This window comes from Ranitomeya imitator, chromosome 5 (genome assembly GCF_032444005.1).
Source record: "Ranitomeya imitator isolate aRanImi1 chromosome 5, aRanImi1.pri, whole genome shotgun sequence".
In the NCBI taxonomy this organism is placed as follows: Eukaryota; Metazoa; Chordata; class Amphibia; order Anura; family Dendrobatidae; genus Ranitomeya; species Ranitomeya imitator.
The window spans coordinates 266,050,173-266,068,021 of NC_091286.1; the positions used below are offsets into that span (position 1 = coordinate 266,050,173).

Below are 17,849 nucleotides of genomic sequence, written 5' to 3' on the forward strand. Positions count from 1 at the left end.
GGACCTTCTTTTTATTAATATCTATAAAAAAAAACAAAATTTTCAAAAAAATATGTTTAACAAAAACTTGACTCAAATAAGTCACTTTCTAATGCCACCTTCCCTAATGCGAGAAAACTTAGAGACTTTTCATCTGTGCTCAGTAGAGGGAGCCAATACCCAATATAACTCACGTCCAATGTTGTTTAGGGAGTCTGTATTGAAATCTAATACTTTGGAGAGAATATGAATCTAAATACAGCTAAATTCCCATACCTTTCTCACTCACAGGGTCACTATGTTTACATTTTGTATTTAGAGATATAGTATAAAATTAGAACTATGATAACAAACTTCTAATTTTTGAATGACCTCAGGGGGGACTTTTCAAACAAGTGTCAGATTATCATTAAATATTAGTAACCATAAGATAAAATGTAGGAAATTCAATGTGTTTTTTATGCCAATCAACATATTTTTCAGAAGTCCAAAAAGTGTGAAGCTAAACTATAGAATAGTGATTTTTGTTATAGTCCAGTATTATTTATGACCACTGTCTAGAGCATGAAATAATATTATAATAAAAGGGCAATACCTCTGGTCTCATCATCCTCCAAACATTTAGGATAACCCGTCCAACTATATTGATCTCACTCATAGTTTCAGCGCCATATTCATCTTTCTCTGCAGAGAATCGGTTCTCATTTGCATCCTCTAAAATAAAATATAAAGAGAGATTACATTAACCAACAATTGTTATACATGCTACATTATGAGCACAGAAACACAGTCATGGCCAAGACTGTTGGCACCCTTGAAATTGTTCCAGAAAATGAAGTATTTCTCCCAGGAATGTATTGCAATTACACACGTTTTGTTATACACATGTTTAGTTACTTTGTGTGTATTGGAAAAATACAACAAAGCAAAGGAAAAAAAAGGCAAATTGGACATTTTTAAAAAATTATTATTATAGAACTATTTATTCCATGGCACTTTTAATATGAAAGGGGGTATACATAAAAAAAACAAGTATAATAAACTTGAACAAAAGTCACTGACTGGTACAGGAGGAAAGAGGACCCTGCCCGCGAAGGCTCACAGTCTACATGGGATTGGTGAGGATACAGTAGGTGAGGGTAGAGCTGGTCATGCAGCAGTATGGTGGAACAAGGGTTACTGCAGGTTGTAAGCTTGTCGGAAGAGGTAGGTCTTCATGTTCCCCTCCTCACATGTAAAGCGCCATGGAATAAATGGCGCTATAATAATAAATAATAATAATAATGTTCCTTTTGAAGGTTTCCATGTTAGGCGAGAGTCTGATATGTTGTGGTAGAGGGTTCCAGAGTAGGGGGAATGCGTGGCATAAATCTTGTATGCGATTGTAGGAAGAGGAGATAAAGAGGGGATTAGAGAAGGAGATCTTGTGAGTATTGTAGGTTGCATGAAGGTAAGTACCGGGAGACAAGGCCACAGATGTATGGAGACAGGTTGTGGATGGCTTTGTATGCCATAGTTAAGGTTTTGAGGTAATTAGGAAAACACGGCACTTCCGGAATTCTGGTGGTGCACAAATAGGATAACCAAATTCGTCAGCTGTGATGTAGAAATACTTGGCACTCGTATAGGTGTGTTCAAGAACTTATTTATTGAATAAAGAAATTCTAGAAATAAATTAGATGTTTCGGTCAATACCTGACCTTCATCAGTCATCTGGATAGAGGAGATCTGTGTGGCAGCGCGCTGTGTGGGAGTCTGCAGTGTCCACTGCTAAGACAGCCAGCGCTTCCCATCTAAGGCTAGTTTCACACTACAGTTTATTCGGGCTGCGGACTTCCTCCGTGAAGCCCAGCCCACTGCCACGCCTCTTCGTTCAGCTCCACCTATGGCTGCGTGCGCACCCTATCTTTAACATTGGGTACGCATGGTACGCATGCCATGCCACTGTATGCGGATTCCGCCGCATGCGTCATTTTGACGGTGCGGCATCTGCACAAAAATGTATCATGTTGCGTTCGGCGCAAGTCGTTGCACCGTCAAAACGACACATGCAGCGGTATCCGCATACAGCTGCATGGCCTGCGTACCCAATGTTAAAGATAGGGTGCGCACGCCGCATGCAGCAGTAGGTGGAGCTGAACGAAGAGGCGCGGCAGTGTGCTGGGCTTCATGGAGGAAGTCTGCATCCCTCCGCAGCCCGGATAAACGCTAGTGTGAAACTAGCCTTAGCAGTGGACACTGCAGACTCCCACATAGCGTGCTGCCACACAGATCTCCTCTATCTAGATGACTGATGAAGGTCCGGTATTGACCGAAACATTAATTTATTTCTGGAATTTCTTCACTCAATAAGTTCTTGAACACACCTATAAGAGTGCCAAGTATTTTTACATCATAGTTAAGGTTTTGAACTGTAGTCTCTGGGAAATGGGGAGCCAGTGAAAAACTTGACAGAGGAGAGGCTGAGGGATAGCGGGGTGACAGAAGGATTAGTGAAGCAGCAGAGTTTAGGATAGATTGGAGAGGTGTGAGAGGTGGGGAAGATGACCAATTCTGTTTTGCCCATGCTAGGTTTTAGAAAGCTAGCAGAGAAGGATGAGATAGCGGACAGAAATTGTGGGATTCTGTCTAGTAAGGTGGTACCGGATCCAGAGAGGTACATCTGTGTATCATCAGCATAGAGAGGATCCTGAAAGCCGAGGGACTATGAGCCATCCTAGGCTGAAGGTGTAGACGGAGAAGAGCAGGGGTCGTAGAATTGAACCTTTGGGGACACCAATAGTTAGGGGGCGAGATGAGGGGGTGGTGTGTGAGTTAGAGATGCTGGATGTCTGGTCTGTTAGGTATGAAGAGATTCAGGATAGGGCCAGGTCTGTGATGGTAAAAGATGAAAGAATCTGTAGTAAGAGGGAATGATCCACTGTGTCAGAAGCAGAGACGGGCCCAGGAGGAGGATAGAGTAGAGTTGCTTGGATTTGGTGCTTAGAAGATCACTGGTTACTTTAGTCAGTGTAGTTTCAGTGGAATGATGAGGTCGGAAACCAGATTATAAGCGGTCAAAAAGAAAGATGGAGGAGAGGTGGGAGGACAGTTCAAATGGATATGTTGTTCCAGTAGTTTTTAGGCATAGTGGAGAAGTGAAATGGGGCAATAGCTATACAGAGGATGGATGAAGTGAGGGCTTTTTAAGGAATAGTGTGATTAAGGCATGTTTGAAGAAAGAGGGGGAAGGCACCAGTTGTTAGTGATAGGTTCAAGAGATGGGTTAGGGTTGGGATGAAGACTGTGGTGAGGTTTGGGATGAGGTGGGGTGGGATAGTGTCAAGTTCACAGGAGGTGAAATGTGAACTGGAGGGTAGAGAGAAATATTGACCTTCTGTAATGGCAGATAAGCTGGTTTTGGAGGGAGAGGGCTGCATACTTATGAGGAGGGGATTTGGGGACTGTAGGCCCAAGCTTTCTCTGTTGTTATCAATCTGCTGCTTGAAGAATGAGGCAAAGTCTTCAGCTGAGATGTGAGGGATGAGGCGTGAATTGTAAGTGTTGAATAGCTGTTTATGGTTGTGAGACAGTGAGGATATGAAAGATGAGAAGATTGTTTGTTTTCCTGAAGTGAGTATGGACTTAAAAGTAGTGAGGGACTATTTGATTGTGATGAAGTGCTCGTTTTAATGTGATCTTTACCATCTCCGCTAAGCAATTCTGGAAGTCAGCCTCAGTTCTTTAGTCAGGATGGGGTGCCTTTGGTGTATGTGAAGGGGGGCCAACGATTTGAGAGTTGCAGCAGTTGTGGTGTTATATAAAGCAGCAGCAGCATCTGCATTGTGTAAGGAATGTATATCTGCAAGAGGGAGATGGGATTCAGAAAATGAGTGTAAATCAAGGTGTTTGAGATTTCTGCGAGAGTGTGCAATTTTATGGAGTGGGGATTGTGCACCTCAAAAAATAGGCTGGACAAAATTGTTGGAACCCTCAACTCAATATTTCGTTACACACCTTTTGGAATAAATACCTGTCATCAATCCCTTACTATAATCATCAAAAAGCTTCTTACACCTCTCAACTGTAATTTTTGCCTACTACTTTTGCACACTGCTACAGGTCTCTCATATTTGTGAGGTGTCTTTTCCGAACAGCAATTTTAAGATCTCTAAACAGGTGTTCAATGGGATTTAGATCCAGACTCATTGCTAGCCATTTCGGAACTCTCCAAAGCTGTATTTCTATCAATTTCTGGGTGCTTCTTGAAGCAGGTTTGGGGTCATTGTCCTGCTGAAAGACTCATGACCTAGGACGCAAACCCAGCTTTCTGACTCTGGTCAATACATTGCGACCCCAAATCCTTGGGTAATCTTCAGATTTCATGATGCCTTGCATACAGTCAAAACCCCCAGTGCCAGAGGCAGCAAAAGAACCCCAAAACATGTTTGAAGCTCCACCATATTTGAATGTAGGTACTATGTTCTTTTCTTTGTAGGCATCATTCCATTTTCGGTCAACAGTAGAATGATGTGCTATACCATAAAGCTCTATCTTGAGGTCATCTGTCCACAAGACACTTTACGAAAAGGATTTTGGCTTACTCAGGTACATTTTGACAAACTGCAGTATAGCTTTTTATAGGTCTGTGTCAGCAATGGGGTGCTCTTGGGTCCCCTGCCATAGCGTTTCATTTTATTCAAATGTGGAAGGATAGTTCGCGCTGACACAGATGCACCCTGAAACTGCAGGACAGCTTGAATTTCTTTGGAACTTGATTGGGGCCACTTACCCACCTTCCAGTCTATCCTGCGTTGCAACCTTTCATCAACTTTTCTCTGCCATCCAGGACCAGGGAGATAAGCTACAGTGCCATGGGTTGTAAACTTCTTAATTATGTTGCACACCGTGGACAAAGGAACATCAAGATCTCTGGAGATGGATTTGTAACCTGGAGATTGGTGCCATTGTTTAACAATTTTTGTTCTCAAGCACTCCGGCAGTTTTCTTCCCCTCTTTCTGTTCTCCATGTTTATTGTAACACACAATGCAAAGATTAAGTCAACTTCTTCCTTTTTTATCTAGTTTCAGGTGCGATTTTCATATTGACCACACGTTACTTTCCACAGGTGAGTTTGAACGAGCAGCACATGCTTGAAACAAAGCTATTTATTAGTGATGAGCGAATATACTCATTACTCGAGATTTCCCGAGCATCCTCGGGTGTCCTCCGAATATTTTTTAGTGCTCGGAAATTTAGTTTTTATTGCCGCAGCTGAATGATTTACATCGGTTAGCCAGCATAAGTACATGTGGGGGTTGCCTGGTTGCTGGGGAATCCCCACATGTACTTATGCTGGCTAACAGATGTAAATCATTCAGCTGCGGCAATAAAAACTAAATTTCCGAGCACTAAAAAATACTCGGAGAACACCCAAGCGTGCTCGGGAAATCCCGAGTAACGAGTATATTCGCTCATCACTACTATTTATCCATAATTCTGGAAAGGTGCCAATAATTTTGGGGGGTTTTGTTCAACTTTTTCTCTGTTTTTTGGGATTGTTACAATACACACAAAAGGAAATAAACATGTATACAACAAGATGTGCAATGCAATAATTTTCCGGGAGAAATACTTTGACAACTTCAAAGGTGCCAACACTTTCCTCCACGAGTGTGTGTGTGTGTGTGTGTGTGTGTGTGTGTGTGTGTGTGTGTGTGTGTGTGTGTGTGTGTGTGTGTGTGTGTGCGTGCGTGCGTGCGCGCGTACATGCGTGCGTATTACGAATATATTTCTATATATAGGAATCATAATGCATGTCATGGGTCACAAAAGGTGTTTTATTCAGAAAACCCAATATGAAGTCATGTTATCGCGAAGAACCCATCAAAAAGGTTAATCCACCAGACAAGCACAGACCGAGACGGGGAGCTTAGGATTTAGAACGTGTTGAGTTAAAACCATTTTTTATTATTCTGGAGTCACTGAAAGTTCTGTTTTGAAAAAAAAGTGTGAAGTGGGACCCACATTTGGTAAATTGGAAGCATTTTTTTGGGTGTCCATGTACCCTGTAATATTGATTCTAAAACTTTACTGGCCACCTATGTTGTGTCTTAAGAAACTAGCATTTTTTTCTTCATTTTCACACTTCAGGAGCTATTAATTAATTTATTTATTTTTTTTTACAGTCAATGCAGTTGCCGGACTGCTTGTTTTTTTTTTTGTGGGATGAATTGTATGTCAACATTTGAGGGTAAATATAATTCATTCGCTAGACTGCAATAATTTTGTTTGGTAGACGATGCAAAAAAAAAAAAAGTTAATATTTAGTGTTCATTGTGCGAGTTGCTTGAGTTATATTTATTATGCAAGTCAAGTTTTACTACAATACAAAGTTGTTGTTTTTTTTATAGTTCTTGTGTCAACATATTGTGTGAGCTGGGGGGCTTTATGATCAACAATAGCAATCCTGGCATTTATTTTCATATACGGTAGTCATTTATTTTTTTATGCCGTCTCCTGCGCTTGGTTAAACAATGTGATCTGGTCAAGGAAACAGCAATATTCATTATTTTCACTTTTAATGTAGAAGAACACATTGGGGACTTGAACTTCCATGAGCTTGTTTTAATATTGACAGATTGTAAACACACCAGGTACTCTGGACATTTGCTGGCAAAGATCCACGTTAAGGGCGGATGCCCTCTGTAAAAGATAACCCCAGGAATGCATCTGGACTTCATATCCTAGCAGAATATCTGGGTCATACCTGTTTGACAAGTCAAAGACAAAATATAAAAAAGTTATCATGCACATAGAAGGAACATTAGAAGGTCGTTCTAAACTCAGACTGTTGGAAATGAGCCAGTGAGTATTTGCATAGTGAAAACGATTCAATAAGGAACTTAAAGGAGTTCTCTCATCCTGGGCATTTCTGGCACATTTACAGGTTTCTCTGTCTTTCCTTATATGCCTCCTGGAAGAGAAAGATGGCTGTGCATGTGATTTTTCCCTCCATTTACGTATATGGTAGTTCTGTATATTGCCAATTGCCCCTTGCCTCTGTCCGCTTCTGTGCAGACCTAGATTCAGGAAATTCTGTTACCCGCTCCTGTGCAAAAGTGAATGGAGCCGGGAAGTGGTCACCTAGATAAATCATATGATTGCCCCCACCCTGATTCTTATTTACATCATATTTCTACAAGTCTTAACTATTGACAATGGGAGCCTTACTGAAAACACCTGGAGTAAGCAAATAGGGGTAGTTCAGAGACCCAAAAACATTTTATGGCACATAAAAATTCGACAAGAAAATGGTCAATCCCTTTAAAAAAATTATTGGGTTTTATATATTGTTTAATCACTGTATAAATGAAATATTGTATGACCTAATATACGGTAAGCGTTTTTTCATTGGTTTCAAGATATTCACTCGCAGAAAGGAAATATCTGGAAAATTAAAGGTACCGTCACACTAAACGATATCGCTAGCGATCCGCGACGTTGCAGCGTCCTGGCTAGCGATATCGTTCAGTTTGACACACAGCAGCAATCAGAATCCTGCTGTGTTGTCGTTGGTCGCTGCAGAAAGTCCAGCACTTTATTTCGTCGCTGGACTTCCTGCTGACATCGCTGAATCGGCGTGTGACACCGATTCAGCGATGTCTTCGCTGGTAACCAGGGTAAACATCGGGTTACTAAGTGCAGGGCCGCGCTTAGTAACCCAATGTTTACCCTGGTTACCATCCTAAAAGTAAAAAAAAACAAACGCTTCATACTTATCTTCGGCTGTCTGTCCCCGGCGCTGTGCTTTCCTGCACTCACTGTGAGCACAGCGGCCGGAAAGCAGAGCGGTGACGTCACCGCTCTGCTTTCCAGCCGCTGTGCTCACAGCCAGTACAGAGAAGCAGAGCGCGGGGGACAGACAGCTGAAGGTAAGTATGAAGCGTTTGTTTTTTTTACTTTTAGGATGGTAACCAGGGTAAACATCGGGTTACTAAGCGCGGCCCTGCGCTTAGTAACCCGATGTTTACCCTGGTTACCGGCATCGTTGGTCGCTGGAGAGCTGTCTGTGTGACAGCTCTCCAGCGACCAAACAGCGACGCTGCAGCGATCCGGATCGTTGTCGGTATCGCTGCAGCGTCGCTTAGTGTGACGGTACCTTTAGAAGATCTGACACAATGTATGCTAGAAAACTGTAGGTTGTTTCATTTATACATGGGTTAAAGTTGATGAGACAACATACGGTATTTTGAAATGGGATAGAAAGGACGTTTGAGGCCGTTTTAACAACATCTATTTGCCCCTAATTAGTGAAGTAAAGCCACTGGGTTAAGCCTAAAGATCAGTACAGTGTGAAATACAACCATCTGTAACATGGAAGTCTTGCAATAAAGGCTACATTTTACGGACACGTTTCGCTATGATTGTCACCGAGGCGCATTCCATGCAGTAGAAATGCCTCTGTTAATTAGAAGTAAACAGCTCAGCATTACAATGATTTGGTCATAGAACCAGTGGCACGACCATCTTTTTAAAGTATCCCAGGAGCTGTTGTTCACCATGTCAGTCCACATGTTACTCGTGTACTATAAGCAACCTGAGTGGTCTAAAAGTGCCACCAGGGCCTGCAGAGCCTCCAGACTTGTCTTCCATCGAACACATCTTAGACATCATTGGTTGGCAACTGCAAAGGGAGCTACCAGCAGCGGATCTTGATGACTTGCGTGCCCTTGTGCATTCAGCGTGGCAGAACCTTCCTCAGACAACTTAATAACCTCACTGCTAGCATGCTCATGCTCATACTCTAAACTGAATAAATTAAAACGTTTTGCAAATGTTTCCATTTTATCATTTGCGCATGATTAAAGGGAACCTGTCATCTAGCTCTACTACCCCAAACTAATGCCATACATGTAAAGCGAATTACATTGATACCATTAATCTAGAAATCTGGGTTTATCTTTTAGAGAAATGTATTGTTGAATTATTCTACAAATGAGACAAGTGTACGGGGAGGGAAAAGCACTTACAGCTCTGCTACTTCTCTTCCCTTTTCTCCGCTTGCTGCTTGTCAGTGACTGAAAGGTCCACCTTCTTTCAGTGACTAGCCTTTCCTCCTCCAAAATGTAATGTAAGCGCCATCATTCACCTGGGCTGGTGTATGTACACTAAGGTCCTGATGAAGAAGACAGTCTGGCACGGTGTGCATAATTTGCATATCATGCTAGACATACAGTCTTCTTCCCTCCTGCTGTTCGTTACTGTGCCCGTCGTCCCAGTGAAGAGAACTGCCAGCATCTGGCGTGATTGGCAAACTATAAAGATTGCGCCAGACACTGACAGTCTTCGCCATCAGGAACCTACTTGTGCATCTATCCCTTCAGGAAATGATGCCTGTCTCAAGTAGAAGAGGACAGTCGCTGAACGAGTAACCTGTCAATCACTGACAGGAGGTGAATAGGGAAGAGAGGCAGCAGAGCTGTAATTGCACTGCCTGCCCAATGATCGCGAGTATACATTTCTCTAAAACGTAAACCTAGATTTCTAAAAAGAAAAAAAAAATATGGAGGTAATCTACACTACAGCGCCCTTATATGGATAGCATTAGTTGGGGTATAAAAACCTGATGACTGGTTTCCTTTAAGGCTATGTTCACATGTTGTGTTTTTGATGCGTAAAAAAAATAAAATCTGATTCAACTTCATCAGGTTTTGGCACCAAAAACACAGCAAAACCTGATACCTGAGATTTTGCAGTGTTTTTTGCAGTGCCTATTGCTACACTGAAAGAACGGACATGCTGTATTTTGCAAAAACACAGCTCTTTGAAAAAACGCATCAAAAAACTCTGCAAAAGCGCAACATGTGAACATAACCTCTCATGTCTAGAGAACATGTCACTTACATAACTTTTCCTTTTTGGAGTTGTAATTTTAATGTAGAGGAAAGTATAAGAAAGTTGATTTGAATTGAAGTATACAAACATTTGTAAGGAAATTTCTTTAAAAGATATCTATAAGTAAAACACAGGGCAGTCCGCTCCAGAGGGTTTATTGTAGGTACAACAATGGAAAAAATACATTCTTAGAGGGGTTAGAGCAAATTATATGACATAACCTATTTCCTAAAACAAAGTATGGCACACAATTGAAAAGAATACATTAAAGAATTGCAATGCAGATTTCCACAGATGGGACCCCAAGTGTGAGTGTATCGGAATATGGACAATTAGGGGTTTAAAGTTATGAGGTCGCCTGACAGATCCACAGTGGTCAACCTGCGGAGGCTGTTTATGAATTTGCAGCTTAGGTCTGACAACTATGGCCAGAGAGTTATCGCATCCTTAGATGCCCATAAGGCGTTCGATAGTGTGGAATGGGGATAGCTCTGGCAGGTGCTGAAGTGCATGGGTTTTGGCTCGCAGTTTGTGTCCTGGATTCAGCTGCTGCATTCGCGGCCAGTGGCTAGCGTCAGAGTGAATGGGGAGTTCTCAGTCTATAAAACTAGCTAGAGGGACAAGGCAGGGATGTCCGCTCTCTCCCCTTTGTTTGCTCTGGCTGTGGAGCCATTGGCTGCCACAATTCGACAGTCTGATGAGGTGTCTGGGCATAAGTACGGAATAATTGAAGAGAAGGTAGCGCTATACGCGGACGATATTCTACTGTTTCTGGCTGACCCGGCCGCTTCCTTGAGGGGTGCCATTGGGCTCATTGAAAGATTTGGCTCTTTGTCGGGACTGACGATAAATTGGAGTAAGTCAATTCTGTTTAAAGTGGATGAAGTGGGAGAGGATGGGAGTGAGCCTCTGGAGGATGGGTGACTTAAGATGGTAAGTCAATTTAAATACTTGGGGATATGGATCTCTGTACCAGTCACGGACTTCCTACATAGGAATCTGACTCCAGTTTTAGGTGTACTTAAGGCAAAGGTGGATGCTTGGATTAAGTTACATTTGTCGGTGGTGGGCAGGGTTAATCTCATTAAAATGATTTTCATGCCTAAAATACTATATGTTCTTCATAATGCGCCAGTTTGGATACTGCGCAGGAAATTTTGGCAGATTAATTCCCTGTTTAGGAGTCTGGTATGGGGGAGACAATATCCACGTATCAGACTGGAGACGCTTCAGCGACCCAAAGGAAGATGGTGGTTTGGCTTTGCCCAACCCTGAAGTATATTTTCTTGCAGCCCAGAGTCAACATTTAAAGGGCTGGGCGCATGAGGTGTCGTCCAGTGCGGCACAGCATTTGATGGAAACGGTGACGAAAAGATGTCCAGTGATACAGTGTCTGGAGGATGGTTCCCTGGGGGCATTGGGGAAATTGTATCCAACTATATTTTTGATATGTAAGCTGTGGGGTAGATTGAAAAATTCGTGGGGTTACGGGTCTGACTAGATTCTCACCTTTATGGCATAATAATAATTTACCGGAGTTTGTGGCACTGGGGGTATCACCAGAGTGGCAGGCCAAGGGAATTCATTACGTGTATCAGATAATTGAGCAGCGAGAGTTGAAATCCTTTTCCCAATTGCAGGTGGAGTTTGGTCTCGGGCCCTCGGGGGAATATCAATATGCGCAGATGAGGCACACATTTGGAGCTCAAAACAGGGGCGAATGTATTAGAATCCAAGGAGATATAGTATTGGAATATGTGTGTGGTGAAGGGACTATGAGGGGGGTTATCTCCACCCTATATAAAGATTTACTGCATACATTCCTTTTGGGATGTCCGATAAATGCGAGAGCTAAGTGGGAAAGGGAACTGGGCCCACTGGAGAATGAAACTTGGGAGTCGGTGCTGGAGTGGGTTCCACAGCTGTTACTAAGTGAACTGTATAGGGTGTCACAGCTAGAGTTTACAAATCTCCAGACGTACAGTACAACGCAGGTCTGCGTGCTGATTCTGAGTGCCCGCGGTGCAAGACTATAAATGCTGGAATATTTCATATGATGTGGACGTGTTCGAGACTGGCTGCATTTTGGTTGGTGGTTTTGAGTCGTGTGGAAGGAGCTTATAGATGCATGGTACCAAGGAAAACGATGGTGTGCTTACTGGGATATGTAGATGAGATTGGAGTGGATAACACCCTGAAGATAGCAATTGCCAGATTGTTGTATATGGCCCGAAAGGTAATAGCACGAAATTGGATTAAGGAAGAACCGCCCACAAGAAGAGAATTCCATCAATATGTAAAGCAGGGTCTGACATTGGAAAAAGGGATTTACAAGAAACAAGGGAAAATAGAAAGGTTTGATAAACTGTGGTATTCAAGGCTTGAAATGGGATGAGGACAGGTAAAGGGGATGGGAAAGTCAAGGGCCTGACTCAGTGAAAACTAAACATGGCGTATGTGGTCCTAAGTGGGATAAAATCCTCTAAGTATCATTGATAGAGGTGTTACTAAAAGAGGTGAGCTGTCTTATGGGGGTGGGGAGGGATTAGTTGGGAATGGTGGGGTTTTAAAACTGGGAAAACTTTGCACGGAACACAAGAACTTAATATGTAAAATGCAATGTTATTCTCAATAAAAATGTATTTGAATTAAAAAAAAAAAAAAAAGTTACGAGGTCACTATATTTACTCCCAATGAATGGCACATGAAAGACAGTTTCTATCAAGAAAATAAAAATGCTACTGGATCGTATTTCCAAAGAACACCATCTACTCTTCTCAACACAACACAGTATTATACCTCCTGGTTAAGTTGACGAATTGCTCAAAGAGTTCTTTTTCATCACTGACGTATGTTGTCTGAAAGTCTGCGATTCCAGATCGGGTTAATAACGGTTTTCTGGCATCTGAAAAAATTAAGTCCCAAGAAAATATACATTAAAAATGCAGCTCAGGACCTATGTTATTGTAAAGTGGTGTATGACTTTCATCGCTGCTGGTAAATGTGCTAATTCCTGCCTGTCAGTGACAGCCTTAAGTTATTGTTTAGTGCATTTCAGTAACCACAAATGATCAGAAACACTTTTTCCGGACAATAATAAATGCTGTGACCACATTAGCTCCTTTTAAACTATGCTAAGCAGCATCACTACTAAAGAGGATAATGCATTGCAAGTTGGCACGGAGCATGGAAAGATTCGCATATGTAAAACAGAGGCAGTTAAAGTTAAGTACATACTCTGCTGCATGGCCAAAATTACATTTATGCACAAATTAACAGTTCCTAGCAATCTAGCTTTCAGCCATGCAGTATGGAGAAACACACGTTTTTATGTGTTTCGCCTGTACTTGCTGCATGTCCGGACACTCTATGTATTAAAATAAATAAATAAATAAATAAATGAGCATATACCGTATTTTTCGAACTGTAAGACGCACCGGACCATAAGACACCCCCAAATTTTCAGAAGGAAAATGGGGAGAAAAATGATTGCATCAAATAGGGGTCCATCTTACAGTCCTGAATTCAGTTTACCCGGGGATGATCGGCAGCAAAGTCACAAGGGGTGTTTGGAGGTCCGGTGAGGGTATGACCCAGACTGGTGCGCAGGTTTGGCTGTTTGGGGGGCTCCGGCGACATTTTGTGATAGCCCGGAGACCCCGCACATCCATTGCTGCAATACGGTGGTCTCCAGGAAATCCCAGTCCAGTCTGGTGCTGCAGGGCAATGATCTCGCTCCCATCCCAGCCTGGTGGTGCTCGGTGATGTGGGGGTACGGCAACATTTTGTATAAGCCCGAAGCCCCGCACTTTTATTGCCTCGATGCTGTGGCCTCGGGGAACGTGGCCTCTGGAGGCGGCGTATGTGCAGATTGAGATCTCGGAGCAGAGATCTCAATCTGTGCATGCGCCGAATCTGGCAGCCATTTTTCCGGAGGCCAGATTGATTCCCCAGGCGCAGATTGAGATCTCGGCAACAAGATTTCGTCCCAAGATCTCAATCTGTGCATGCGCCGCCTCCGGTGGCCATTTTCCTGAAGGCCACAGCATCGAGGCAATAGAAGTTCGGGGGCTCCAGGCTTTCACAAAATGTCGCCGGAGCCCCCCAGCACACCACCGAATATGCTGCCACCACGCTAACTAAGTACATACCGACTATACGACGCACCCCGTTTCCCCCCAAAAAAATTTGGGGGAAAAGTGCGTCTTATAGTCTGAAAAACACGGTACCCTGTAGTAACTTAATAAATAAATAACAGTACATGTAAATAACAGAGTACTTCGTTAACACTATTTTGATTTAAAAAAACAAAACAAAACATAAAAGCCATCTCACTGTGACAAGGTGTACCAAAGCAGGATGGTCGTATCTCTAGTGTTAACACCTCACCTTGGGTCAGATGACCCTAATGTAGATGGGGGCAGAGAAGGACCCAGGCCGGATTGCTCAGACACTTACTCATGGAAAACTATATAAATAAAATGTTCAACTCAAAAAGGGGAGCCATGAAGCAATATGTACAGGTCCTTCTCAAAAAATTAGCATATAGTGTTAAATTTCATTATTTACCATAATGTAATGATTACAATTAAACTTTCATATATTATAGATTCATTATCCACCAACTGAAATTTGTCAGGTCTTTTATTGTTTTAATACTGATGATTTTGGCATACAACTCCTGATAACCCAAAAAACCTGTCTCAATAAATTAGCATATTTCACCCATCCAATCAAATAAAAGTGTTTTTTAATAACAAACAAAAAACCATCAAATAATAATGTTCAGTTATGCACTCAATACTTGGTCGGGAATCCTTTGGCAGAAATGACTGCTTCAATGCGGCGTGGCATGGAGGCAATCAGCTTGTGATACTGCTGAGATGTTATGGAGGCCCAGGATGCTTCAATAGCGGCCTTAAGCTCATCCAGAGTGTTGGGTCTTGCGTCTCTCAACTTTCTCTTCACAATATCCCACAGATTCTCTATGGGGTTCAGGTCAGGAGAGTTGGCAGGCCAATTGTAATCATTACATTATGGTAAATAATGAAATTTAACACTATATGCTAATTTTTTGAGAAGGACCTGTACAAAGTACGAGAAACTATAGCAAAACCAAAGAAATTAATTGGAGCACAATTTGGTTTTGCTCTACACTAACTCTGAGGCAAGAAATAAAAAAAACGTGTACATGCACATATAAAGATAATTAGGTGTCAGAACTGCAAGAATGAGTATTACATACAGGGTGAAAAGTTTATTGAAGATTACAAACTTTGACCAGTCATTAGGAATCTAAATGAACAAATGTCTGCTAAATCACTTAAAAATCAAATCAATAAATAAAGCCATGACAAGAATGTATGCACCTTTATCCGCAGATGTTTCATGCGCAATCACAATTGCACCAGCCATTTCTTTCTGGTCACTTCCTGGGAGCAGATAGTCTGATGACAGACAGTAAAATAGAGCACAGATGGGGTCAAATTCAGGATCTGGCTCCAAGTCTCGGCGAGTTCTTGCGTGTAACTCCATGCACATGAGCGTCAGGTGCTGCACCTATAACAAGAAGGCACAAGGTAATTATCAGCGAGAGTCACATGATGCCTAGAAAGACATGTTATCGAATAGATTGTGTGGGTAATGAATAACACTGAGGCTATGTGCACACGTTCAGGATTTTTAGTGGTTTTTTTTAGTGTTTTTTCATCTGTTTTCCACCGAAAAAATGACTTAAAAAAAAAAGGCTTACTTAATCATCCCATCATTTTTAATGCATTCTGCATTTTTTGTGCACATGCCGCGTTTTTTTCCACGGTGGAATTGCATTCCGGAAAAAAAACCACCATGTTCATTCTTTGTGCGGAATCGCGGCGATTCCGCACAAATAGGAATGCATTGATCCACTTACTTCCCACATGGGACTATGCCCACCATGCGGGAAGCAAGCGTATCATGTGTGGTTGGTACCCAGGGTGGAGGAGAGGAGACTCCCTTCCAAGCCCTGGGAACCATATACCTGTATAAAAATTAATAAATAAATTAAAAATTGTGATAATCTCACCTTCCGGCGGCCCCCGCAGTCTTCCCGTTCCCAGTAATGCTTTGCGACAATGACCTGTGATGATGTAGCACTCGCGAGACCAATACATCATCTGGGGTCATGGCCGCGAGGCATTACTGGGAACGGGAGCTGCAGCGAGCATTGCGGGGAGAGGGAAGGCTGCGGGGGCCGTCGGAAGACGAGAATATCACAATTTTTTATTATTTTTAATATTATATCTTTTTACTATTGATGCTGCATAGGCAGCATCAATAGTAAAAAGTTGGTCACATTTGTCAAACACTCTGTTTGACAAGTGTGACCAACCTGTCAATCAGTGTTCCATGCGATGCTACAGATTGCTTGGAAAAACGCTAGCATTCTGCAAGCTAATTACGCTTGTAAAACGCTAGCGTTTAGTGGGAATACACATGCCAATTCCGTATGCGTTATACCCGCGGCAGGGAGTTGCAGAAATGCCTCGGAAATTCTGCAACCTGTGCACATAGCCTGAATGTATTTTGGGAGGTTGTCTTAGTACTGCCACTTCCAATTACCAAAACACAAAGTATATGACTGGATATCTCAATGTGGAAGAAAACTAAAAGAATGGATCTAAAGGAATGGAAGACAATGATTTGTGAAAGAAAGACATCATGGTCAGGTCACAGATGCAGACTGCTCTTTATGCTGTGTGGCTAGCTCCATATCTACTCCGTATTCTTCCTTTGGGCAATAAATTCTTACCTCATGCAAGGCCTTTGCATCTTGTAAATTCTGTACATTGACTTTGAAGCCATAAGAGTTATTTAGAGATGGACCCTCAATCTGAGAAGTTTCTTTCTTTACATCAGCCATGGCAGCAAACTGATTCTATGCATAAGTAGGAAGAAAAAGCATTAACACATATATACAAAGACATAAACAGCAGAGTATAATGTAGATCATTCTAGCAACAGGACTTCATCGTAGAATACGAGAAAATGTTGTGCCTGGTGTCTTCCCAACACTAGAAGCATTTAACAAAAAAGTTTTTCTTTTCAAACCATACAGTGTATACTTTGGATTGTATGCCGTATATAGCGCTTAGCCTACTGGCGCTGGCCGTCTAGTGGTCAGTATCCTGCAGTCTTTAGGCTCCCTCACTAACCAATTAGACGGCACAATTATCAGTTGCAGAGAGTGGCGATCTGCAGGCTATGAGGGGTAGTCCACTCTCCCCGCCTTCGGACAAATAACATACATCCATACAAAGTTGCTGCTCTCCCCTCCCCAGACGTATGTGACGCGTCCAAAGGTAGCAATACTGAGAAGCCACAGATTGGCTACAGGGATCGCGAGCCCCAGGATAGCCAGTTCTGACATCATAGGAAAGGCTCTGGCACCAGAGGTGAATAAAAGTGTTATTACTTTAATTTGGGGAAAATATAAGAATTAACAAGGAGTTGACCAGGCAGTGGACAACCTCTTTAAAGTGACAGTATACCCTAGCAATCTCTTTATAAGTTGCAAAAACCATTTTAAAGTGACAATTTAATGGCACATCCTATAAATTCATCCCATAAGTTCAGAAATCAAATTTGCACCAATATGACATCCCAGCAGCTTGGCATCTGACACCATAGACTGCCATGGGAGCTGTATAAAGAAAAAAAGAATAGCTTACTCTGAGGGAGTATCTAGCTACTTATTTCATTTCGTATTTTTCAAGATAGTCATGAAAGCAACGCATGCCATACCTACCTTTAACTGAGTAGTTAGCAGGACTCGACGCAGCTTATCAGGGTTTGCCCCTCTTCTTTGACTCCTCTTTTGAAATCGAACTTCTAGAAGACAAATTGAACCTAAATATGTCAGAATCAGCTAATTAAAACATACACTACAGAAAAAGTAATCTAGATGATATACAGTGCCTTTCGAAAGTATTTGGCCCCCTGGAACTTGTCTAAC

The 17,849-nt window shown here is 42.2% G+C and overlaps 1 protein-coding gene across 1 annotated transcript in view; it reads right to left on the minus strand.

Moving 5' to 3' along the window:
- REV3L (REV3 like, DNA directed polymerase zeta catalytic subunit) overlaps positions 1-17,849 on the minus strand; it is a 291,259-nt gene that overhangs the window by 43,629 nt on the left and 229,781 nt on the right. The window contains exons 15-20 of the mRNA XM_069726145.1: positions 17,643-17,725; positions 16,647-16,772; positions 15,226-15,415; positions 12,656-12,761; positions 6,613-6,728; positions 575-693 (exon numbers count right to left, since the gene is read on the minus strand). Coding sequence (XP_069582246.1) covers positions 575-693; positions 6,613-6,728; positions 12,656-12,761; positions 15,226-15,415; positions 16,647-16,772; positions 17,643-17,725 — 740 coding nt within the window. The remainder of the gene's footprint in view (positions 1-574; positions 694-6,612; positions 6,729-12,655; positions 12,762-15,225; positions 15,416-16,646; positions 16,773-17,642; positions 17,726-17,849) is intronic.